Raw genomic sequence first — 25,763 nt, 5'->3', positions numbered from 1 at the left:
GGTTTGTGTAAAGTAGGACCTGGAAGAACTTTTACAGCAACATTCTGCAGAGCTGTTCTGCAGAGCTTTCCCCTCTAGAAGGTAAACACTGTGACATTCTTCATCGCCTCTCTCGCATTATGCTTTCCCTTGCTCCTGGAAGCCGTCGGCACCCTTCTATAGGCCCTGAGCTCTCACTCACCGTTCTGCTCTCGTATCCAGCTCCTGCCTAGCAGAAAGTGCAAACATCCCCCATTCTGTGGTCTCCCTGCAATATCACCTCCTCTCGAGGATCATCTCCAGTCCTCTCAGAGAGCTGTGGTTCCCCGGTTACTCACGTTCAGTACTCTGCAATTTTCCTTTGTAGCCCTTATCAAGACCGTACTTTATCCACTTACCGATCCATTCATTAAATAAATTAGGTGAAAGTTCAAAGAATAAAATCTCCACCACCCACTGGATTGAAATGCCTGGAACCTCGAAGAGAACCTGGCAATATGCATTATTGAATCGCCTGTCATAAAGGCTAGATGATACCGGCTGAATGAAGCAATGAATAAATGCATGCGCTATTTCCTGGCGGGGTCCTCACTGTGGCCCCCTGCTTTGCCTCTGCTGGTCTACTACTGCCCACACTCTGCCACAATAAGAAACCAGGTAAATATTATTAAGCACAATTTTTTTTTAATGAACCTGAATACATACGTAAGGCAAGAGGCTTGGTTCACTATTCACTCCGCAAATGCTGATCAGAAAGTGCAAAATTATTTTCAGGTTTTTTGGCCAGCCATCTGCAAGTGTGGTCCACACGTTCTCCACCTCCGACCAGGCCAGCTCATCACCATACTAGATGCAGGATACACAACACACACTTCAGTGACGACTGCTTGTTAAACACCAAACTTGTCAGAGCACGAAACATTAGAAAATGATGTTTTCATACACAGCTTGAATCTTTTCCATACTCCAGAGGAACAATCATTTCTTCCAACAAATACTAACATAAACATCATTAACCATATATGATTTTGTCTCCTCCCCCGAAAACCTATTTTACATCTAATGAGAAGTGCTTTGAATAAAGGAGTTTATGAAGCGTATCTGGTTATCACAGGATTGCCTAATCTTTCCCTCTATTTCTAACCTTTTTTACTCCTCTTAACTCAATAATCCTGTGCAGCAACCGCTAACACAAGCCTCATTTTACCTTTGCTGTCATGTACATTAGGTTGTTCAAAACCATCGCAGTGGCTTGTGGGGACCCCCAGCCTTCTCCTCGCAACCAGCGCCTGCTAGTCACCATAAGTTCTCGGTCTTTTAAGGAGTCGTCTTCCTCTTCATTGTGTCGCCTCGCTGTGGGCAAAGGTTTTAAATCTACCAACTCGATGTTGTTCATCCACGGTAACAGGTAGTGTAGCATTACTTGCCTCCCGGCAGGGTGAGCCGTCTGAATTCTCTGGCTTATCTCTGTAATTAAAAACAAGCCCAAAGAGGGAACCACCGGTATCATTTCAGTTTCTTCTGATTTGTAATTAATGTCCACAACTCATTCTTCAAGAAGAAGCAGCCAAGATTTTATTTTTAACAATTATGAGTGCTGTTTCTCCTGTTAATAAATTTCACCTCGATGACATCATAAAGAAAACTAACAGCTAACAAAAATCAGATCCTATTTTTATATAAAATACTTTTGGTGGCTCTGATATATAAATGCTTATGCATTATTGGTGGGACTGTAAAATGGTGCGACCACTAGGGTAAACAGTATGGCAGCTCCTTGAAAAGTTAAAACTAGAACTACCATATTATCCAGCAATCCCACTTCTGTATATATATATCCAAAAGAACTGAAAGCAGGGTCTCAAAGAGATATTTGCATACCCATATTCATAGCAGCACTATTCACAACAGTCAAGAGGTGAAAGCAATCCAAATGTCCACTGACAAGTAGATGGATAAACAAAATGTGTTATGTATATATACATATATGTGTATACACATATATATGTATATATATACACATATATATATACACACATATGTATATATACACGTATATACATACACACACACACACACACACACACACACACATATATATTCATTCTTGCAATGGAAGAATTCCTTCCTTAAAGAAGAAGGGAATTCTGTCGTGCCACAACATGAATGAACCTTGGGGTAATTGTGCTAAGTGAAACAAAAACACAAACACTAAATAATTCTTTTTATAGGAGATATCTAAAATAATCAATTTCATAGAAATAGAAAGTACAATGGTGGTTAGCAGGAGGTAGGGAGTAGGGGCAAAAGGGAAGTTCTTTAGTGGCTATAGAGTTTCAGCTCGACAGGGTGAAAAATTTCTAGAGATCAATTTCACGACAATGTTAACATACCGAACACTACTGAACTATAAACATCTAAAATGATTCCTACGGTAAATTTTATGATGTCTTTTTACCTCAGTAAATACATACGTGTAATTATAAGATAAAAGACAGTCTTTTTACATAGATTACTTTAAACTGACCCATAAAAATCTCCATATTTTGGTTCTATATAGGGGAGACTCCTATGATGTAGTTGTTACTTTCACATTCATCTCATTTAATGATGGTAATAAATCTGTGAGGTAGACAGAGTCTAAGTAATCTGCCTAAGTCAGAAATGTATCGAGTGCCAAACGATTCAAACACAAGGTTGATTCCAAAGCCCGTATGCCTTTATACACAGCTAAATTTCCAAAAGTCACTTTAAATAAACATCTTCTTTCTCCTTGGCCCCCCCTTTTGCCCACCAGGCCTTGGTAGTTATTTACTCATTAAAAGGAGTAAATATAGGGGCACCTGGGTGGCTCAGTAGGTTGGGCATCTGACTTCAGCTGAGGTCATTGTATCAAAGTTATGGAGTTCGAGCTCCATATTGGGCTCTCTGCTGTCAGTGCAGAGCCTGCTTTGGATTCTCTTTCTCTCTCTCTCTCTCTCAAAAATAAATATTTTTTACAAAAGCAGCAAATACAGAAGTGTAGTGATTTGGAACTTGGCTCTGGAACTGCACACACATGGGTCTGAATCCCAGTTCTACCACAGACAAGCTGCTTGGCCTAGGGCCAACCTGTCAACCTCTGATCCTCGATTTATTATTGTGTAAGAAGAGGGTGACAAAAGCAGATGCCTCATGGGATTACTGTGCACATTCAGAATAGTGCCAATCAAGTGCTCAGTCCCATGCTTTCTGGTTTATAACCAGAACTATTCAGAAATTACAATAATCCTTCCTATTAATACATTAATGTTAGTGCCTCCGGTATGAAATGAAAGCCCTGGAGCTCTCAAAGTAGTTGAAGGAAGAGGTCGGACTAGGGGAGAGGTGGTGTGTGTGGGAGCTGGGGCCACAGCAACAGCAGTGGCCTCCCTCAAGGAGACAGGGTCTCTTGAGAAGGAGGCCTGGGATGGAACTCTGGGAACGCGATGACTTCAGATAGAAGAAAAGAATCCACGAAAAGTGACAGAAAAGGAATACCTCACAGTAGAAGGAAAACTAGGAAATATTAAATTTCTAGAAATCAAGAGAGGTCAGAATGTTAAAGAATGGAAGGTGACTAACATTAATTGCTGGGCAAAGTAGCAAACAGATTGAAGACCAGAAGCTAGTGATTAGATTCAGCAGTGGGAAAGCCTTCAATAAGTTTACAAAGAGGAAACTCAAGCTAATGGAGTCTTAAGGCTATTTATGAAGATGCATGAGGGTGGAGGGCATGATAAAAGTGGATGCAGACACTCAAGGCAAGGTAAAGGGGCAGGAGATGGGTTAGAGGTGGCTGTACAGGGGCGCCCGGGTGGCTCAGTCAGTTGAGCGTCTGACTTCGGCTCAGGTCATGATCTCGCGACTCATGAGTTCGAGCCCCGTGTCAGGCTCTGCGCTGGCAGCTCAGAGCCTGGAGCCTGCTTCTGCCTCTGTGTCTCTCTCTCTCTCTCTCTCTCTCTCTCTCTCTGCCCCTAACCCACTCGCTTTCTGTCTCGGTCTCTCTCAAAAATAAATAAACATTAAAAAAAAATTAATAAAGAAGAAGTGGGTGTAATGGAGGAAAACGATGGGAAGAGCAAGGGTGGGAAGGGCCAGGGAGGGGACAACATTTAAAGATTTCCGCAAGTGGTCCAGAGAGAGGAAGGGGCGGGACCCTCAAATTTCAAAGTGGGCAAAGTTTACATCGACAGCTGTACTCTACAACCCCTAAGAAGCACTGTGCTCATCTTGCCTTGGAAACAATCAGAATGAAAACTGCACTGAGTAGGTTTACAGGCTATATTTTGGTTTAGAATAAACCATTTTAGGGGCGCCTGGGTGGCGCAGTCGGTTAAGCGTCCGACTTCAGCCAGGTCACGATCTCGCGGTCCGTGAGTTCAAGCCCCACGTCGGGCTCTGGGCTGATGGCTCGGAGCCTGGAGCCTGTTTCTGATTCTGTGTCTCCCTCTCTCTCTGCCCCTCCCCTGTTCATGCTCTGTGCCTCTCTGTCCCAAAAATAAATAAACGTTGAAAAAAAAAATTTAAAATAGAATAAACCATTTTAAGCAAAGCAGTTATAATTAACCAATCCTACTGACAAGGGCGTCTGATGACAGAACTGAAGGAAAAGGGACAAGGGGACTGAGCTGTGGGCATGGTCTACACTCATATCAGCTGCCATCCCCACCCATTTCTGAAGCTCTGAGACTCCGCTGGACTGTTCTGCTCTCTGTGTAGGAGCCCTGAGAAGAAGGCCAGCAGCAGCATCAGTGGCCATGGCGGTCACTGCTTTGCACCGATGACCATGCACACGGATCCTGAAAGGGCTGTCAGGGCTGCGGGAGTTACGGAAAAGGAAGGGCTCGGTCACTGCCATCTACCGGTACAAACCAAACAGGCAAACCACTTTAAGATTGAATGTTACAGGAATTTAAATCGTCCCCCCCACTGATTGACCCCCCAGTCAGGTCAGTGACCAGTCAGGTCAGTGAGGGATGGGGAATATTTCCACTACTGAAATGGAAGCTGTGGAAAGATGCCCAAAGAAGGTGAAGGTCACCATGTCTTGACTAAATGAAAGAAAGGGTCCACAGGAGAACTTTCTAATCCCCTGGATGTCCGTTTTGGTGCCTGTCCAATTCTCAGACTAAAATAAGATCGTGTTACAAGTGAAAAGTAGAAAAACCAGCTAAGTGTTTGGTGTTAAAATCAACTCTTCGGTGAAAATTCAAGAACTACAGGAGAACTTGCAATAGTGTCCATTGGGCAGAAGGTTAAACTAGATTTTAAACAAAAACTGTCCTAAAGCTGAGTCTTGGCAGATCCAGATAGAGAGCACATCTTGCCTGACACATAGTCCCTCTGTTTTAGACGCTCGCGGCAGGAATAGTTGTTGGCCCCAAGGAAAGGAAATTGAACCAGAAAGCAATGTGGGATCCTAAGCGATAGTTTTGCTTAAGGCACTGCAGGCCCTTTCCCTATGATTACAGGTTTTCCTTAAAGAAAGAAACCCGGATCCTTATCTCTGCCCGTTTTTATTATTAATGACAGACCAATGCACAAGATAAGTTATATACTAGAAGACTCAGGAAGTTCTGTGTCTACCAAAGAAATGTTTTTATTTATTTCTATTTTTAAAGTATATTTCTTTATTTAATTTTTAAAGTGTATTTATTTTGAGAGAAACAGAGACAATGCAAGTCAGGGAGGGGCAGAGAGAGGGAGAGAGAAAGAGGGAGAGGGAGAGGGAGAGGGAGAGGGAGAGGGAGAGGGAATCCCAAGCAGGCTCCATGCTGCCAGCACAGAGCCTGACACAGGGCTTGAACTCATGAAACCATAAGATCATGACCTGAGCCAAAACCAAGAGTCAGACGCTTAACCAACTGAGCCACCCAGGCCCAGCTATTTCTTTATTTTGAAAGCGAGTGGGACAGAACACAGGAGGGGCAGACACAGAGGGAGACAGAGAGAATACCAAGCAGGTTCCATACTGCCAGTGCAGAACCCAACGTGGGGCTCAATCTCACATACCATGAGATCACGATCCGAGCCGAAATCAAGTGTCAGTCACTTAACTGACTGAGCCACCCAGGTACCCCTATTTTTATTTTTTTTTAATGTTTATTTATTTATTTTGAGAGAGAGAAAGAGGGAGAGAGAAAGAACGTGCGTGTATGCAAGGTGGGGAGGGGCAGATACAGAGAATTCTAACCACACTCTGTGCTATCAGTGCAGAGCCCAACACAAGGCTCAATCTCACAAACTGTGAGATCATAAGATGAGCCAAAATCAAGAGTCAGAAGCTTAACTGACCAAGCCACACACAGGTGCCACAGGAAATATTTTAATTTAATTATTTTCTTTAAAGCTCATGTTTTTGAGAGACAGAAAGGGTGCACATGCACACAAGCAGAGGAGGGGCAGAGAAAGAGGGAGAGAATCCCAAGCAGGCTCTGCATCATCAGCGGGCAGCCTGCTGTGGGGCTTAATCCCGGGAATTGCAAGGTTATGACCCGAGATGAAATCAAGAGTCTAATGCTTGGGGCGCCTGGGTGGCTCAGTCAGTTAAGCATCTGACTTCAGCTCAGGTCATGATCTCGTGGTTTGTGAATTCAAGCTCCATGTCAGGCTCTGTGCTGACAGCTCAGAGCCTGGAGCCTGCTTTGGATTTTGTGTCTCCCTCTCTCTGACCCTCCCCCCACTCACATTCTCTCTCTCTCTCCAAAATAAACATAAAAAAAAAAAAGTCTGATGCTCAACCAACTGAGCCACCCAGGCACCCCCCAAACATGTTTTTAAATTGCATGTGAAGTCCCCTCTTTTTTTTTTTTTTTTTCCCACTTTTTGCAAGGCAAAGAAGAAAGGAAGGCAAAGTGAGAAGCCTGGAAAGACTTCATTAATAAGAAATTTACATATCATGAGGGGATTAGTATTAAGAGTTCTTATTAAAGAAAAAACATTCTCTCACATGAAGGCATGTTTTATTTTAGGGGTGTCTGGCTGGCTCAGTCAGAGGAGTGTGCGACTCTTGATCTCGGGGTCATGAGTTTGAGCCCCACATGCGGTGTACAGATAAAGAAAGAAAACTTTAAAGACATGTTTTGTCTTGATTCAACCTCAAATTTCATATATGTAAAATGTCCTAAAAGTAGCTATTTAGAAACGATTCCTAACGAAAACCCACTAACCAGTTCAATGATCATACCTGAGAACATGGCGAGAGTTAGCTCAGGATAAGCCCTTGCTAACTCCTCGGATAACTGATAATACGAAACAGAATACAGGTGCGGCAGAGGAGACAGCTGGCTAAGTACTCCATCTGTTCTCTGAACTTCCAATTTGTGAGCATAGCGAAACATCTTCGGTTCCAGGATCTGCAGGAATGTAGAGTAAAGATTTCATTAGTCCTCTAAATTTCAGCTATAATCGAAAAATAAAATCTTCTCACAAGAATTATTCCAGCTTAAAAATAATATAGGTATGTATATTGAAAGTATTCCAGATGTTAATTTCTTTTTTTTCTTTTTTCTTTTTTCAGCATTTATTTATTTTTGAGAGAGAGAGAGAGAGAGACAGAGCATGAGTGGGGGAGAGACAGAAAGAGGGGGAGACACAGAATCCGAAGCAGGCTCCAGGCTCTGAGCTGTCAGCACAGAGCCTGACACGAGGCTTGAACCTACAAGCCGTGAGATCATGACCTGAGCCGAAGTCAGATGCTTAACCGACTGAGCCACCCAGGCGCCCCAAGATGTTAATTTCTAATTCCTAGAAATGTTTGCAAAGGATCTGTAATTGTTTACAAGGCTTTATATTCCTTGAGCTTAATGCCAACAGTTTGAGGCAGTAGCAGTCTGAAAATGACTTAAGCAACTTACTATACCATTACTTGAAGAAAATTTACCACTTCCCAGTTCAAAAACAAGATTATATGAAACATGTATAAGTGAAAAAAAATCTTCAAATAGATCTTGGTTACATACAGATCAAATAAGGAATATGATTTAAAAATTCTTTAACATTACACTATATAGAGAGTGATACCACTGAACTTTCTTCCTAATTAATTAAGACATTAGGGTGTAATTCCCGAGATGGTCACAACCACCATCAATACCACTTTAAGCCCTCTGGAAAAATCAGCATCTAATTGAATCTCATTCTTGGTTAAAAGAGAAAAATCTCACCCTATTAACAATTAGATATTGTATGATGATGGAATATCCATGCTTGGGAAGTAAACTTTCTATGTTATTTTTCTTGGTCTAATAAAGAAAAATTATACAAGGTCATCAAAGAAGAGCTAATTACTTTTTACTTCGTTCTCAAAAAATCATTTGGCTCACATTATTCTTATCTGGCAGGTCCTGACCACTCAATTTGTGCAAGTACTTGCACACATATAGGCACATACAGGTGCATGTGTGGGAGTATATATGTGACCCCTTTGTAATACACTTCTGAACAGTCTGTATTATTTGTAGACTTAAGTGACCCATATTATCTTTGTCTTCTATTTGTAATGATAATCAGGAATTGATGATACCATGTCTCCCCACTGAAAATAAAGCTGAATATTTATAGACTTTCAAGGCAAGAATAGATAGCAATGCTTCATGAAATCCTCAGTAAGAAATATTTTAACTATGGGCGCCTGGGTGGCTCAGCTGGTTAAGCATCGGACTCTTGATCTCAGCTCCAGCCCTGTGTTGGGCTCTGCGTGGAGAGTGTGGAGCCTGCTCGAGATTCTCTCTCTCCTTCTCTCTCTGCCCGTCCCCTGCTTGCACTCTTTCTCTCTCAAAAATGAATAAATAAACTTAAAAAAAATATTTTAACTAATATTTGCTTACATACCTGTAAAAGTTGCATAGCAACCTCATAGATGCTTCGAGAAGAATCAGCTGCTTTAAACAGGATCAGATTCAGGAGCATCACGGTATCACACTGATAATCCCTAGGGACAAATTTTACATGTTAGGTAAATGTTTAGAGGCTTTCACACCATTAATAAATATGATACACAAAGGGCAGAGCTGCAGACATGCAGCTTTTAAAACAATGAAGTGACTAGGGGTTTGTTTTTAAGGCAAAAGGTACAACAGATGCACGGTGATCGTTATTCTTATTTTGGTTACATTTCATTAGAGCTCAGGGAAGCAAAACACTGGTTTCTTAGTATTTTTCTTTAAAAAAAAAAAAAAAAAAAGCTAAATAAAATATGGAAGCCAGTATCTAGAGTACCTGTTCTGGAATACATTAGCTATGGCTTTAAAGCAGCCAGCTGCCACTCTCTTGGAACCAGTGTAACATCGGTCCACAGCCCAGTACATCAGGTTGCTCTGATCCGGGTTCAGCTCCAGCAGTAATGTAACTGCTTCACAGCCCAACTGATGAACCTAAGGAAAGGTCACAAGATTGCCCGGGAGAAAGAAATTTATATAACTACTTCCCCATATTTTTATTCAAATAACACAGTATATATATTTATTGTATTGAAGCACAAATCTCAGTCTCCTTTTGTTCAACCTCTTCTCATTTTATTTAGCCAAAAGGAAACAAATGACATGGATAAACTATACTTTTTCCACAAGACTCTACGTAGTACAATTCTCTCCTCCAGCAGAGCCCTAAAGGCGGCTGATGAATATGCACAGTGATTCAGTGCTTTCAGAAAAGTGAGTTATTAACCTCTCCAGTTATTTTTATCAAGCTTTATTCTCGTCTCGGATAACCTAATACAAAAATTATTCTGAGGGGAAAAAAATGTAAGTTCTATTTTAAATTGTGAAGTCTATGCATGTACAGCAGGAGAATAAAGAATAGGGAAGACAAGAAAGATTAATTGGGGAGTGGTCAAAAAAAATGAAATTAAGCATAACAAATACATGTATTTCTTCCATGGAGCTCAACGTATTCTATATTAATATACTTTAGATTTAGAACCCTATTGTGAGATATATGTATATACTATTATATTAACCCTGTAATAATTAACATTATTTAAGTAATAAATAAGAATTAGAAAATTCTTAAATTGTTGCATCCTGTTTAATTTTATATAATATGCTTTTTGTTTATATTCTAATATGTCTCCTATTAAAAAAAAAAAGATTGATTTTCAATGGGTCATACTGTAACTCCAAATAATGTAGTGCCATTTATTATGAAATCTCAAAGGAACTGTCATAATTACCTTTTTGTCCAGAGAGTCCAAAATGTTATCCAACCATTTGTACAAATAGCCATCTGATGAAAGTCCTACATTATCTGCAACAGGGCCACAACATAGTACAGCAGACATAGCCTTCAAACAATAATATTAGAATTACATTTAAAACATTTAAGAGGTTATATGTTGGCTGTTTAACGTGAAGAGGCAGGATATTTTTATTCATGCTTATGTGGCCACAATACCTTTAATTCTTTACAAAGAAAAGCGTAATAGTAATTTTTGAAACTAAGTAATTTATTATGAGTAGTAAGTGAATGGATGATATCAAATTAGGCATGGAGTTTGAACAGTACTGGAAGAGAAGAGGGGGGAAAAAGATGGAGAAAAAGTACTTAAGGAAAAAGAAGCAATTCTCAGTTCTTTAAGAAAATAGTGTTTAAATTTTGAGTGGATTCTGTAACTTCTTTGCGTTGTATTTTATGCATTTAAATAAGCATACAGTATAAATGTTTTCATACAGCAGGCAAATATTTATCCTAATGTTCTCAAGGTACTAAGAAGAAATCTATCCTCTTTACAATACTAGGCAATGAGAGACAAAAAAAATTTACACTCTTCACGTAAGAAAAAAGAAAGCAGATTTCTAAGTAAATACCTTTAGGGCACAGTACTGATGTCTGTTAATTTGCATATTTCTGTCACTGTATCTGTCCAAGGGTGTAAACATGATGCTGAAAGGGCCTGCCCAGTGACTGAACAGCATAAACAGACTGTGACGAAGGCTCTGTTGAGGGAAGATGCTTCTTCTCTGGTGCACTGTGAATAAAAAATAGATGGGAAAACAATGATTTCCATTTCCCTTTATTTTAATGTGCATGCCAACTTATTTGGCATCGAATATGCAATATTATAAAAAAGAAAGCAAAAGTTTTTATCTTAAACTGCCAAAAACCTCCTCCGTGGCAGAAATCATTTCCACATACGCAAGCCACAGGAACAGGGCTGAGACTATGACACCACGCAGCATAGCGTTGTGAGAGATTCAGGACCCGCAAGCACGATTTCAAGGGAGGTACGAGGACCCTGCCTCTCTCCCTGGCTGTTGCTGCTTACACGGCAAGCGGGGCCGAGACATCAACACAAACACAACTCTGGATCTCGGTTCAATGTCAAGTGAAATCTTTGGACGAGATAAGTTGTTTTTAAGCTGTATGTTTTTAGCAGCACAGCTGTCTTTGTCAAAGAATCAAGAATCCTTACATGGAATCTTGATACACAAAACAGACAAAGGAGGGGCTGATCTACTTGAACTCAGGGGTAAGGCCTAGAGTCCAAACCCATTCTGCTGCCTCTTGCAGCAGAGGAAAAACGACACAGTTTGAAAACGACTGTTTGAGATGATCTCCGCGGATTCTCTCCACGTTAAAATTCCATCTACAAATTCTCGGTGTCAATCCTTGCTGAAGAAACCCAATAGTATCTTAATGAGCCAATCTGGAAGTTGTAGAAAAATGTTTAGTAATGGACTAAATTCTGTCTTTATGTTAATGGGCTTCAGATCAGAAAAGTTAGAGGGAAAGAATGCTCTTTCCCTGTAACTGGCATCATTTCCTCTAAAGTTCCAAATAGGGCTCCTGCACTTGAAATTAAGGTACCTAAGAAATGCTTACTGGACTCTCTTATAAAATACAACCCATGCTCTTACTTTAAAAGCCAACTGTTTGCATGTATTTTTAAAGCTAACAAAATTATTCTTTTTCAGAAAGAAAAAGAAAAAAATTGTATTTACATTTATACCAAAGGCTACAGTCACATTTTTATGTCTTACACTTGTACAGAATTTATGGCGTTTTAAGACGTAATTGCATAAATTAATATTTCTAGTGCCTAAACCACTATCTGCCATTTGGTAGGTACTCAACAATAGGTACAAGGACCTTAAAGGAACCAGTCAATAACACTGCATCTTTGGTATATTTTGTAACTGCAGCCTACACCCTTCTTCCATTACTCAAAAATATCTTGTAATTCTATTCTCATTACTATTTCTTTTTGCTTACTACACCTAGAACAAGTCTGTCTAAAGAAGCTTATCCGAGGGGCACCTGAGTGGCTCAGTCAGTTAAGCGTCCGACTTTGGCCCGGTCATGATTTCATGGCTCATGAGTTCGAGGCCTACTTCAGGCTCTAGGCTGACAGCTCAAAGCCTGGAGCCTACTTCGGATTCTGTGTCTCCTTCTGTCTCTGCCCCTCCCTGGCTCGCACTCTGTCTCTCTCTCCTTCAAAAATAAATAAACGTTAAAAAAAATTTTTTTTAAATAAAAGAATAGAATTTTTAAAAATAAAAATAATAGAAGAATATTCTATTGACTTCTTAAATTTTTTGTTAGTGTCTTGATTATCATTAAAAATCTAGGTGGGGTTGGTTTTTGATTTCTACTCACACCACTAACTGAAAGCTAAAACAAACGCTTTCCATCCATGTTATGCTGACATATTTTCCACTATGTTTTAGCTGCTTTAGCACCTGAGACTGCAAACCTTCATGGGAAGAAAATATATGACGGTTGCTTAATAATTCAATAATGTTTTAAGAAACTGAAAATAGGGGTGCCTGGATGGCTCAGTCAGTTAAGCATCCGACTTCGGCTCAGGTCATGATCTCACAGTTCGTGTGTTTGAGCCCCTTATCGGGCTCTGTGCTGACAGCTTAGTGCCTGGAGCCTGCTCCAAATTCTGTGTGTCCCTCTCTCTCTGCTCCTCCCCCACTCATGCTCTGTCTCTCTCTCCTCCAAAAATAAATAAAAACATTAAAAAAAAATTAAAAAAAAAAAAAGAAACTGAAAATAATTACCTGGAACATTCTGAATGATATTCGCCACTAAGGCACTAAAATGGCATCGTATATCCTTCAGTGTGTCAGAGTCTTTCTCATTTTCTGCTTCCAGGAGTTGTCGAGTTAAATCTACATATTCCAATAAAGTGTTGTTGAGGAAATGTGTTTCATTATCAAGGCCACCACTTGCACTGAAAATATTGGAAAAAAAAAAAAGAAAATGTGATTTTAAATTATAATTTCAATCAAAATAAATTCCTAGTAATCAAACCAGAATAATACACAGTACACCCTTAAACAATGGGGGGGCTTGGGGTACCCACTCACACCACTCCAGTCAAAAATCTGTATATAACTTTTAAACTCCACAAAACTTAGCAATTAATAGCCTATTGTTGGCTGGAAACCTTGCCAATAACATAAACTGTTGATGAACATATATATTGCATGTCATACATATTATGTACTATATTCTTGCAATAAAGACAGAGAAAATGAAATCATAAGAGAAAACACATTTATATTACTGTACTGTTAAAATTCACATACAAGTGGGCCTGTGCAGCTCAAATCTATGTTCAAGGATCAACTGTGTATTAAACTTGGCATGGTCATGATAGTGTGCAACTTAATATACAAAAATTAAATGAACATGCTTTTGGCTTACAAATATGAGATAGATTGTGCTTTTTTAAAGTTTATTTTAGGAGACAGAGCATGTGAGTAGGGGAGGGGCAGAGACAGAGGGATAGAGAGAATCCCAAGCAGGGTCTGCACTGTTAGCACAGAGCCTAATGCAGGGCTCGATCCTATGACTCTGAAATCATGACCTCAGTTGGAATCAAGAGTTGGACACTTGACTGAGCCACCCAGGTGTTCCTAGATGATGCTTCTTCCTCTTCTTTTTTTTTAATGTTTATTTTTGAGAGAGAGAGAGAGAGACAGAGCGTGAATGGGGGAGGGGCAGAGACAGAGGGAGACACAGAATCCAAAGCAGGCTCCAGGCTCTGAGATGTCAGTACAGAGCCTGATGCGGGGCTCAACCCCACGAGCCATGAGATCATGACCCAAGCTAAAGTCAGATGCTCAATCTACTGAGCCACCCAAGTGCCCCTAGATGGTGCTTCTTAATCAAGAAACTACTGCAATTTATATTATTCAATTCCATATCTGCTTTTAATCGACTATTCTGAGTGCTGAATGTTATTCCTTCTCTGGCAAAATATATAGTTTTTCAAAATAAGGAAATAAGGAGGCATACGGGATAGGAAGGATCGGTTCAGAAGGGTAGAAAGAAGAAAGACTAGCTCTATATATTCTCCTGGTTGCCACGCATATTCATATCATGCCTTTAGCATAATCAATCAAATATCCATTAGGTATTTATTCTCTGCAAGATTCTAAAACAGGCAGTACTAGGGACACGAAACTTTAAGAGAATTCAAGTACGAGTGGTGGTTTTCAAGTCTTCTTATACCCGTGGAATTGTCTCAAATATCTGCAGTAATTTTTTCCCTGAGGCAAGGGCTCTCTGCCTGGAAAGCAAAGACCAGAAAGGCTCCTTTGGTTAGTCAGAAGTCTTGAGTTCCAGTCTTGTCCCATTGTTTATAAAGGATTTGACCAGTAGCTACCTCAGAGCATTTCAGTAAGACTATAAATGAGTTACTATGTAAGAAAGAGAAAATGAAATCATAAAAGAAAATGAATCATAATCTTATTAGTACACCATAAGTGCTATATAAATGATGATGTTACATTACATTCATTTTGATCAGTTTTCCTTGCTATATTTGAAAAGTACTTCTAAAACACAAGATTTTAAAAGTAAAACTAATTTTTAATAGTTGTGAAGAGCTTCTTGTAAACATCGTAGGAGTGGCCTGGTTGGCTCAGTCGGTTAAGCATCTGACTTCGGCTCAGGTCATGATCTCACAATTCGTGAGTTCAAGTGCTGACAGCTCAGAGCCTGGAGCATGCTTCAGATTTTGTCTCCTCTCTCTCCCTGCCCCTTGCCCACTTGCATGTGCTCTCTCAAAAGAATAAACATCCTAAAGCCATGAAAACAAGAGTAAGGAATCACCATGGTATTACAGCATCTTAAAAATATCAGTCTACAATAAAAATATGTTCAATGAATTCATAATGAAATGTGTCCCCTCCCTTTTTTTGAGAGAGAAAAGGTGCAAGTGAGAGAGGGGCTGAGAGAGGGTGTGTGTGTGTGTGGGAGAGAGAGAGAGAGAGAGAGAGAGAGAGAGAGAGAGAGAGAGAGAAGCAGGGCTTACCCAAGCAGGGCTCATGTTCACCCCAAATGGAGCTCGAGCTCACCCGACGCGGAGCTCGAACTGAAGAACCATGAGATCATGACCTGAGTTGAAGTCAGATGCTTAATGACTGAGCCACCCAGGCACCTTTCTTTTCTTTTCTTTTCCTTTTTTTTTTTTGAAATGTTTCCCTTTATTCCTTAAATGAGTGTTTTTAATTTCTGAGTCATGATTTATTATTGGATGGGAAACCAATTTAATAGACTGCAACCTGACCCAGAATAAAACGTTCATTCATTTAACAAATATTCATTGAGTACTTCCTATGCATGAGGCACACAGGATCAGCATGAGGCACAAAGATCCCTGCCTTCTTGGCATTCTGAATTCATCTTTTTTGCCTTAATCAAGGAAATAAAAAGTCCATAATAGCAACAGCCTTATAGGATTACTTTCTCTTAAAAAAAAAAATCAAACAAAACCAAAACCATAACTGTGTTCAAAACCATTACTGCCCAATGGTGAGTACAGCTTTTGCAGTTAAATTTTAAATACACCAACATCCTGCAGTTCCCCAAAATAGTACCATTCAAAGATTCTCCATTCACTAACGTTACATTAAAAGCAACAACTAAAAAAAGATCCAGGTAGGTATTAGGTTGTTGATTTTTTTGCATGAAGCCCAGCATGTTTCAAATTCTCTTTTCCTGACTTCCACTGTTTTATTTTTGTGTAGGACAAAAAAAAGGAATGATGTTTCTTTTTCTTTCTTCTCATTTGCTTTTCATTTACTATAAAAGAAAAGGTAATCAGTGGTTTAAATTCTCTTTTTTTATTTTTATTTTTTTTTTAAATTTTTTTTTCAACGTTTTTTATTTATTTTTGGGACAGAGAGAGACAGAGCATGAACGGGGGAGGGGCAGAGAGAGAGAGGGAGACACAGAATCGGAAACAGGCTCCAGGCTCCGAGCCATCAGCCCAGAGCCCGACGCGGGGCTCGAACCCACGGACCGCGAGATCGTGACCTGGCTGAAGTCGGATGCTTAACCGACTGCGCCACCCAGGTGCCCCTAAATTCTCTTTAATTAAAGCTCTATTTTTGAAAGCACTTGTCAAAAAAGCACTTGATGCGAACTATGAAAGGGAGGAGGTACTCAGAAATAAGCAGGACAATGCCAGAGTAACAACACTGCACTATTATTAACGTTCTTTTTTCCTCAGGATCTCTTTTCAGTTACCTTTTTTTGAAGACGATCAGATCTCTCTTTTTTTCCCTCCTTCAATAAACAGTCAGGTAACACCATTATCTTTCCTAAGGAAATAGGTAGTTCTCAACCCAAAGCTGATGGAATTTTCCTCGAGGGGCTGGTCTTAGTGCCAAAATGCCTTTATTCTAACAATGTCTTCATTGGGGAAGGGTGGAAAGTTATGAATTATGATTTATGTTCATGGATTTTGTGATTTTTCCCAATAGGATAGACTAATAGATGACTGGGATAAATTTGTAAACTTTATAGTGTTTAGCCTATATATATATATATATATATATATACATATATATATATATATATATACATCTATCTATCTATCTATATAGATGTATAGACAGATGTATATATATATATATATATATATGATTTTACAGTCTACAAGAAATACATCTTTATTTTTATTTATTTTTTTTAACGTTTATTTATTTTTGAGGCAGGGAGAGACAGAGCATGAACAGGGGAGGGTCAGAGAGAGGGAGACACAGAATCTGAAACAGGCTCCAGGCTCTGAGCTGTCAGCACAGAGCCCGACTCGGGGCTCGAACTCACGGACCTTGAGATCATGACCTGAGCCGAAGTCGGCCGCTTAACCGACAGAGCCACCCAGGCGCCGAAGAAATACATCTTTAAAATGAGGTAAGATGAAGTTAACTTAGGCACAAAACAAGGATACTGTCCTCTTGCCTGAGTTACTAGATTCCTACAAATATCAAAATCCTAGGAATGTCATACCCAATTTTTTCCCGAAGCAATCTAGTACTAGTGGTAGATTTTTTTTCAACATGTTTTTTAGCCACTGGCTAATACTAGATGGACTGGCAAATAATGCTCACAGCGTTGAAGGTTTTTATTGTTGCAAGCATGCTTTGTTTTTATGTATTTCATAAGAGACAATACTATGTTCCCTAATCAAAGTTTTACAAATCAAAATCCAACACTGACCTGTGACTAATGACACCCGCATCTGCCAGCAGTTCAAATATTCGTACCAGTTGTACTCGCAAAATATCTCGACGCCTGCGACGCTTCATATTCTGTTCCAGAGATAGAAAGATACTAAGTAAAAGTCCTTCCGGGAAGTCGATAGCAAACTTAGGGTTTTAGGGCTCATTGCGATTATTTTGTTTGTGTAATGTCGACTTTGAGCAGTCTAGTGGCCACTGAATCAGAGAGACATGTGCAGATAGTTTGATTAATGAGCCAAATAAAATCACATGACAGTTTGTGCGGCCATACCCCTTGTGGGGGGAGAAAATAAAATCCTATAGTTACCTCACAGTTATAGTTACTTTTAGGTTATTTGTTAATCTGACAACTTCAGAAGAACTGAAGCGGTTAGTCAACTGTTCTCACTGAAAGCAAAAGAATCCCTAAGATGTCCCCCCGAATGTAACAGAAGGGCGGGGAAAATAAAAAAAATAACACAAAGGAGAATGAAGAAACCCCACCGATTTTGCTTGTGCCAAAGTTTTCCACTCACGAATTAATTTTGACACAAAAACGAAATACAAAAGAAAAAATTTATCTGATCATTATGGTATGAATAAATTTATCTTATTAGAGCCAAAGGACAAATGGCTAGCTTATAATTGCTATAATATCTCCACTGGATTCTGCTTCCAGTGGGAACTCATGTAGTAGGAAGAGACAGATTTGCTGCATCATTTTCTTCTATTGCTCATTATGTCATCATGATGTAATTTTCACAGTACAGAGCAACTAGAAACCTACAAAATCCAGATTCCTGCCTTGCATAAGCAGGCCAATTTGCTGATAACCAGTTCATTACAACTACTAGTTCGTTTAGCTCTTTATAAAGTTTACAGCAATTCATACTGAACAGGATGGTTTCTAAACAGCTTTTGAGGATTTCTGCAACGTTTTAACTGACTTGTTTTCATCTCATTCCTGTAGAAAGACTGAGTCTACAGCACTCAAAATAAATCTTACATTCAAGGCACATCATTGTACCTATCTATTCACTTGCTATGATGACTTCTCTCCCCTGAAATTCTGAAGTATAAATATTGCTACTTAATTTTGCTTCCATTTCCCTCTGGTAATCCTTTAACTTTCATGCTATACTGTAATCAACATGATCATTCTGAAACAAAAGTCTAATCAATTACTAAATGGGGATACTATCACTACTCCACCAGGCTAAATTAAAGAAAGGAAATAAAGAAGTACAGATGCTGTCTTATAGTTTCCAAGAGTAGCTATTATCCCCATCTCCCTCTCCTGTTTTAATTCCTTGGTGACATAAAGAGCAGTGATTCTCAGTCATCTACACCAGGCTCATCTACAGTGGTTTTTAGAAGATTTCTGGGCTCCATTCCAGGGATTCTCATTCAACAGGCCCAGGAATCTATAATTTTTAGGAAGCTCTCCAGGCAATTCTCGGATGCCTATGCCATACGGTAACCACTGGACTACTAAATAAAGCAGAGACCAGGAGTGTGTCATGAGATAATTCCTACCTTGCTTTGCAGCATAACCAATCACTTTCTCCATAATATAATCACGCAAAAGAATCTGCAGTGTTCAAATTCTTTCATAAAGTTTGCAAATGCTATTTCTCTGCCTAGAATGTCTTCCCCTTGCTTATCCAAGGAATGTGCTTCAAACTTCAGCTCAAATATTGGTGCTTCCTGCCTACTTTTCCTTCACAGGCAGAGCCAGAGGCTTTTCCTCTCTACAGTCTGTACAACCTTTTACCTATGACTTCGTTTGAGTGAATAACACATTGTGATAGTTATGGTTTGCGTATCTGCCTGTCCCACTGGACCTGCGGTTTCTAAAAGTTGCTCAGGACAGAACACAAACCTATAGATTTGGGAATGTAAACCTGGGGCTGGCAAAATATGGACCTCACAGGCCAAATCTGGCCCACTGCTGCCTAAATAAAATTTTATTGCAATCTAGCTGCGTCCCTTTGTTTAGTAACCTATGCAGCAAAACTGAGCAGTTGCAACAGAGACAGTAGGGCCTGCAAAGGTGAAAATATTTACTACCTGGCCATTTACAGGAAGTTTGCTGACCCATCTAGATCCTGACTGCCCTCACTCTAGTTATAGCAATTTAATATCTTTTATGTAATGAGTTTCTGCATAAAGATCTCCTGGGGGGGCGGGGAAGAGTTTTGTATATTAAAAAAGTGTTTAGAACTACTTTAGACGATCTTTTATGTAATTACTTCTCAATTTCTAACTTTTGACAAAATTCTGTGTCTAATTTTGGCATAGAATATAGAAGACAAGTACTTGATGAATATTTAATGGTAGAAAAATATACACTTACCTCTGGCCTTCTTTCGAGTGCTTCTTTAATTATGGGATGCAATTCCTCTATTAGTTCCCTAGAAGGGAAGTGATATATTTTTAAATTAATAGCTGAATGGGTATAATCTGTTGTGCAAATATGTAAACACTAATATAATGATGTGAAATGCAAGTGTTAACCCTAATTCTACTGTTTTAATCTTTTTTTAATGTTTATTTATTTTTGAGAGTGAGAGAGAGACACACACAGAGCGCAAGCAGGGGAGGGGCAGAGAGAGACAGAGACAGAATCTGAAACAGGCTCCAGGCTCCAAGCTGTCAGCACAGAGCCCGACGTGGGGCTTGAACTCGTGAACCACGAGATCATGACCTGAGCCAAAGTCGGACGCTCAACCAACTGAGCCACCCAGGTGCCCCCTAATTCTACTGTTTCCAACACAATCCTTATTGTTTTGTTTTGGTTACAAAAGAACATATGCACACTGTATTTGGAAAGCAGAAAAAAATGGGATAGGCCACTTACTCTAATTCACAGAGGTAAGTACCATTAAGACTGTTGTTCCATCATTTTGAGCCCACACACATTTTATATAGTTGAAACCCTATCATACATGGGATGGTATCCTTTTTCCCATTAATAGCATAATGACTTTTAAATGCCATTAATTTTTTCATAATATTCTTTTATAGAGTAGGATACCACAATTTTCCTAACCACTTTCATTTCTCACTGATTCATTAAATTTTATGTAATTTTTTAAAGCCTTTTAAATTATTTATTACTACTATTTTTAAATATTTATTTACTTTTGAGAGAGACAGAGCTTGAGCAGGGGAAAGGCAGAGAGACAGACAGACAGGCAGACAGACATAGAATCTGAAACAGGCTCCATGCTCTGAGCTGTCAGCACAGAGCCCAATGTGGGGCTCACACCCATGAACTCTGAGATCGTGACCTCAGCTGAAGTTGGATGCTTAACCGACTGAGCCACCCAGGTGTCCCTAAAATTTTTTTTTCTTTTTTTGAGAGAGAGACAGAGACAGAGACAGAGAATCCCAAGCAGGCTCTTTGGTGTTAATGCAGAGCCTGATGAGGGGCTTGAACTCACCAACTGTGACACCATGACTTGAGCCCACGTCAGACATTTAACTGACTAAGCCACCCAGGCACTCCTGAAGATTTTAAGTAATCTCTACACCTAACGTGGAGCTCGAACTTACAACCATAAGATCAAGAGTCGCATGCTCTACTGACTGAGCTGGCCAGGTGCCCCAATTTTATCTAATTTTTGTTGTTATAAATACTACCTCAGTGAATATCTTTGCCTTCGTTTCTGATTATCTCCTTAGGATTAATTCTTATAAATAGCATTAATAAGTTAAAGGGTATGAACTTCATGAAAATGATAACTTTATCTTTGCTTACATTATGGCTTTGAATTGTAAATGTGATCATTGTGGATAACTGGAAAAATAAAAAAGGATAATAAGAAAACACAATGCATCCACAATTTCATCATCTATGGAAACTACTGCAGATATTTACCGTTTTTGCCTGAGGATTGTTTCTCTTTATGAGAATTTGTTTTTTAAGAATCTGAGATCATCTTTGGATCCTATTTTTTCCATTAGCACAATAATGTATTTACTTATCACAAAATAATTTTCCAAGACTTCATTTATGATGAACGCCACCCCACAAATACAGACACATAATAATTAGCTAACCTAGTCTCTGCTGTATGTGTTATCTCAGAGATGAAACATCAAACATCACCTGAGATCAATGGAGGACAATCTCAAAAGAATGACTACAAGGCCCAGCAGGCAAGGCAAGGACCAAGCAGAATCTCAGGCAAAAATGAAGGATTTTTTTCATTAGTATAAAAAATATCAAGGATGACATAAATATGTGTGTAAATATTTCTTTCACAAATAACCTAATTCTCAGGGCGCCTGGGTGGCTCAGTTGGTTGAGTGTACGACTTTGGCTCAGGTCATAATCTCGTGGTTCGTGGGTTCAAGCCCCACATCGGGCTCTGTGCTGACAGCTCGGAGCCTGGAGCCTGCTTCAGATTCTGTCTCCCTCGCTCTCTGCCCCTTCCTCCCTCCCTCTCACTCTCTCTCTTTCACTCTCTGAAAAATAAATAAACATTAAAATAAATAAACAAATAAAAAATAACCTAATTCTCTTGAATAAGAACAGGAAAAATGATAGTTTTAGCCAATAGACCAAAACTGTAAAATAATCACATCACTGTGTAAATAGGCAGAAAAGTATTAAAAATTTACATGGCATTTTATCATTTTTAGAACCTATTTATACAGAATAGATATGTGATTTTCACAGTCATTCTGTGAAGAATATTGGGTAATTCTTATCTGTTCAGTCAAAATGAAGAAACAAAGGATCAGAGAAATTACACGACTCATTCAATGTTACATGGCTAGTTACCTGGTAAATGTCAGGACTGACATGAACTGTCCGGATAGTAAGTACTCTATCACGCCTTCTCTCCAACAGTACATTAGCTGGTTTAGTGCATAGAGAACAGATACGAAGATAATTACCTAAAAGCTCCTGGGTTGGTCCTGCCAAGACCTAGAACAAGGGATTCTGTGATCTCTATGCTCTCAGAGCGCATCATTGGAACTATGTGCTTAAACAAGGATGAAGGGGATGGGATGCCGATAATCTGAAAAAAAATAGGTATTTATAGCAGCCATTAATGACAGTACATCCAATTAAATAATTTGGCACTTCATCCACATTTCATCAACATTTCATCAAGGGCCATGGAAAGATGGAATTTTTCTGTGAACGGGGCTTCAAAATTCACCTGTGGTGCACATAATCTAAAAACATTAAATGACTTGTCCAATGTTTCGCTGCAAGTTCATTAAAAGAATTTGGGCTCTGTGGGTCTCCTAATTTCTTACAGACACTTACCATCAGATAATAGGCTGATTCCCTCCATCTGATAGTCTATGTCTTTTGATCCATAAAAACCAATTAGAAAAAAATTCCTTCTACAAGAGTCACTGGTGTTAAAGAAAGACTCTCAGGTCTTAGGTTTCCTAAATTTTCTCCGACCACCTCGCAACATTTTGTGTCACAGCATGAAGGCTATACAACTGTTATTACCAAGTATCATTGGTACCACTACATAATTTAGGGAAATTCGACGAAGGTATTTATTTAAACGATTTATTTTGGATACTGAGAAGTGTGAAAACTATAGAAAATAAATAAGGAAAAGTGGGGATGAAAATTCCTTTAAAAAATTCACTACGATGAATTCAGTGAGCATGACCCTCCATCAGTACAGCAGTGTTCGTGTGTATACATATGAAATTGATCCCAGTAAGGAATCGATAGTCATGCGATTTCTTGCACTATTTTCATCGTTAGTACAAGCAACACACTTTTCAACCAAATGCCTTTATGGTCCTGGAAAAGACACTTGAAAACCATTATTTGATGGTGCCATTCAAATTCAGTGGCAGGTTGGGAAGCCTTACTTTGGAATCAATGCTATAGCCACTATCAGGGGTAGACGCCAGCGTCTCGGGAGGAGAACACCTCACAGAACCTGCAGATGTTGAAGAGGTCGTGGATGTCGCCGCACTGCAGCAAAGGAGCAGATAGTTTCTCCACAGGCCGACGTAGGAGTCACTGCTTGTGGTAGTGTTCACTTTCTTAGCATTGATGGGGCTGCTAAGGGGGAAAACAGCAAGAGAAGCAGGTGAATGCAAACAAGACGACATTTTTTGAAGTTTTCTTTAACTAAAGCTAAATGCTATCAATTTAGGAGAGATGGTTAACATACGGTTTTATTACCACCGCTGCTAAAGCCCTGTGGAATGGTGGTAAGATATAAATGAATAACATATTTGACTGAAAATTAAAACATAGCATCATTTTAACATCATCTATTATTCTTGTGACCAAAGTTAATATTTCAACAGGCCACATTTTATAACTTCTTATACATGTGAAAAAAAAATACGATGTGAAAAAAAAAAAAAAACAAAAAACCACATGAAAACAAAATGAAAATCCCCTTTATCCCACATCCAAGTAAGCACAGTATATTCTTTTACAAATCTTCAATTCATATACAAACATGTTGAATATATCTCCTTTAACTCACAAAAACTGAACAATACTGGGTTTTTTTGTATGTACTTAACGTGTTTTAAACATCTTCCACTAAAAGACTATACTTCTGGGACATCATTTTTTTTAATTTTTTTTTTTTTAATTTTACATCTATTTAGTTTTGATACAGACAGAGGACAAGTGGGGGAGAGGCAGAGAGAGAAGGAGACACAGAATCCAAAGCAGGCTCCAGGCTCTGAGCTGTCAGCACAGAGCCCAACGCGGGGCTCGAACTCACAAACCGCGAGATCATGACCTGAGCCGAAGTTGAACACTCATCCGATTGAGCCACCCAGGTGCCCCAGTGCGACATCATTTTTGATGACTGTATGCTATATTACTATAGAGATCAGGTTTTATTGTCTAAATTTTCATTATTGGGCATTTTAACTAATAGAAATTTTCCCCTATAATACACAACACTATACATTTGAATATATGCTTAATTATAATAAAATTTTAATTATTTTCTTGGGTAAATTCCTAAAAATGGAACTGCAGTGTCAAAAGAGTATCCACATTTTTAAGGGTTCTGTCAAATTTCTGTCTTGAAACAACAGACCAATAAAATATGTTGGAACAATTCCATAAATCTTTCCAAACACCAAATTCTATTGGGATTAAGGAATGAGAGGAAAACAAAACAGAAAAATACTAACACAGAGTCCTTAGCTTCAGTACATTTATATATTAAGATAAACAAAGCAAACATATCACTTCATTAATTCATCAACAGTGTTTTACTGTTTTAGAAAATATTGTGGCAGCAGTAAAAACAAAATAAAACAACCCTGTTAAAAATCACTACCAGCAGGTCACTTGGGTGGCTCAGTTGGTTGAGTGACCAAGTCTTTATCTTGGCCTAGGATCTCACCATTCATGAGTTCGAGCCTTGCATCAGGTTCTGTGCTGACAGCACGGAGCCTGCTTGGGACTCTCTCTCTCCCCTTCTTTCTGCCCCTCCCTGGCTCTCGCTCTCTCTCTCTCTCTGTCTCAAAAATAAGTAAAAATAAACTTAAAAAAAAATCACTACCATCATGAATACTGCGGAAGATATACAATACTGAAATGAATAAAAGAACGTCAGATAGTGCCAACTGTGATGCAGAATGATAGAGGAGATAGAGAATGGAGTAGGAGAGGAGCTTCTAATTTAAAACATGGTAATTAGGGGAGACTAAGATAAGGTCATTAATGTTATGCAAGGTGGCAAGTGTCAATTTCCACTAAATAAATAATACTTGCTACATAATACCTGAGAATCTACATGGATATATAATAAGCATGGATACACATATAGAAAAACCAAAAATATCTATATTCAAATCCAAAAGAAGGAATGATTACTCTGGGTTGGGAGATGTAAGAGAAGGCTTTAAAAATAAGGTGGAATTTGAGATACAGCAGATGTCGACATACAGAAGACAGAGAAGACAAAAGGCATTCTAGGTTCATGTGAACTAAAACTCAAGATAGTGGAAACTGTAGTCACATGCGGTGAACTTGGAGAAGTTTGTGTGGTTCTAACCTAAGAACACATGGACAGCAATGACAGAAAGTAAGGGGAAAGTACAGACTAGAGCCAGGTTTGGAGAGCCTTTAATGACCCTAAGGTGTTAGGTTCGTCCAGGGGTTGGGTTTATACGGGCAACTTCTATGATGAGAGGCCTCATTCCATGTGATCTGATAAAACGTACTGGATAAAGTGAAATCGGGAACTCAAATTCAGGTTCAAAAATACTATACTTAAGAGCAAGAAGAAATTAACTGCAGTTTATGATGACCTTGTTTAACACCCTATC

The 25,763-nt window shown here is 39.1% G+C and overlaps 1 protein-coding gene across 9 annotated transcripts in view; it reads right to left on the bottom strand.

Moving 5' to 3' along the window:
- FRYL (FRY like transcription coactivator) overlaps positions 1-25,763 on the bottom strand; it is a 272,435-nt gene that overhangs the window by 66,822 nt on the left and 179,850 nt on the right. For all 9 annotated transcript variants that reach the window (XM_019829525.3, XM_019829524.3, XM_045056397.1 and 6 more), the window contains 12 exons: positions 23,322-23,517; positions 22,371-22,495; positions 19,819-19,876; positions 17,461-17,552; positions 13,005-13,177; positions 10,806-10,966; positions 10,172-10,282; positions 9,220-9,374; positions 8,833-8,932; positions 7,187-7,355; positions 1,187-1,446; positions 685-825 (listed from right to left, as the gene is read on the bottom strand). In XM_019829525.3, the coding sequence (XP_019685084.1) occupies positions 685-825; positions 1,187-1,446; positions 7,187-7,355; positions 8,833-8,932; positions 9,220-9,374; positions 10,172-10,282; positions 10,806-10,966; positions 13,005-13,177; positions 17,461-17,552; positions 19,819-19,876; positions 22,371-22,495; positions 23,322-23,517 (1,741 nt within the window). The remainder of the gene's footprint in view (positions 1-684; positions 826-1,186; positions 1,447-7,186; positions 7,356-8,832; positions 8,933-9,219; positions 9,375-10,171; positions 10,283-10,805; positions 10,967-13,004; positions 13,178-17,460; positions 17,553-19,818; positions 19,877-22,370; positions 22,496-23,321; positions 23,518-25,763) is intronic.

The sequence above is a fragment of the Felis catus genome, chromosome B1 (genome assembly GCF_018350175.1).
Source record: "Felis catus isolate Fca126 chromosome B1, F.catus_Fca126_mat1.0, whole genome shotgun sequence".
In the NCBI taxonomy this organism is placed as follows: domain Eukaryota; kingdom Metazoa; phylum Chordata; class Mammalia; order Carnivora; family Felidae; genus Felis; species Felis catus.
Note: the sequence above shows the minus strand (reverse complement) of the source record. Positions and strands in the feature narration are given on the sequence as shown.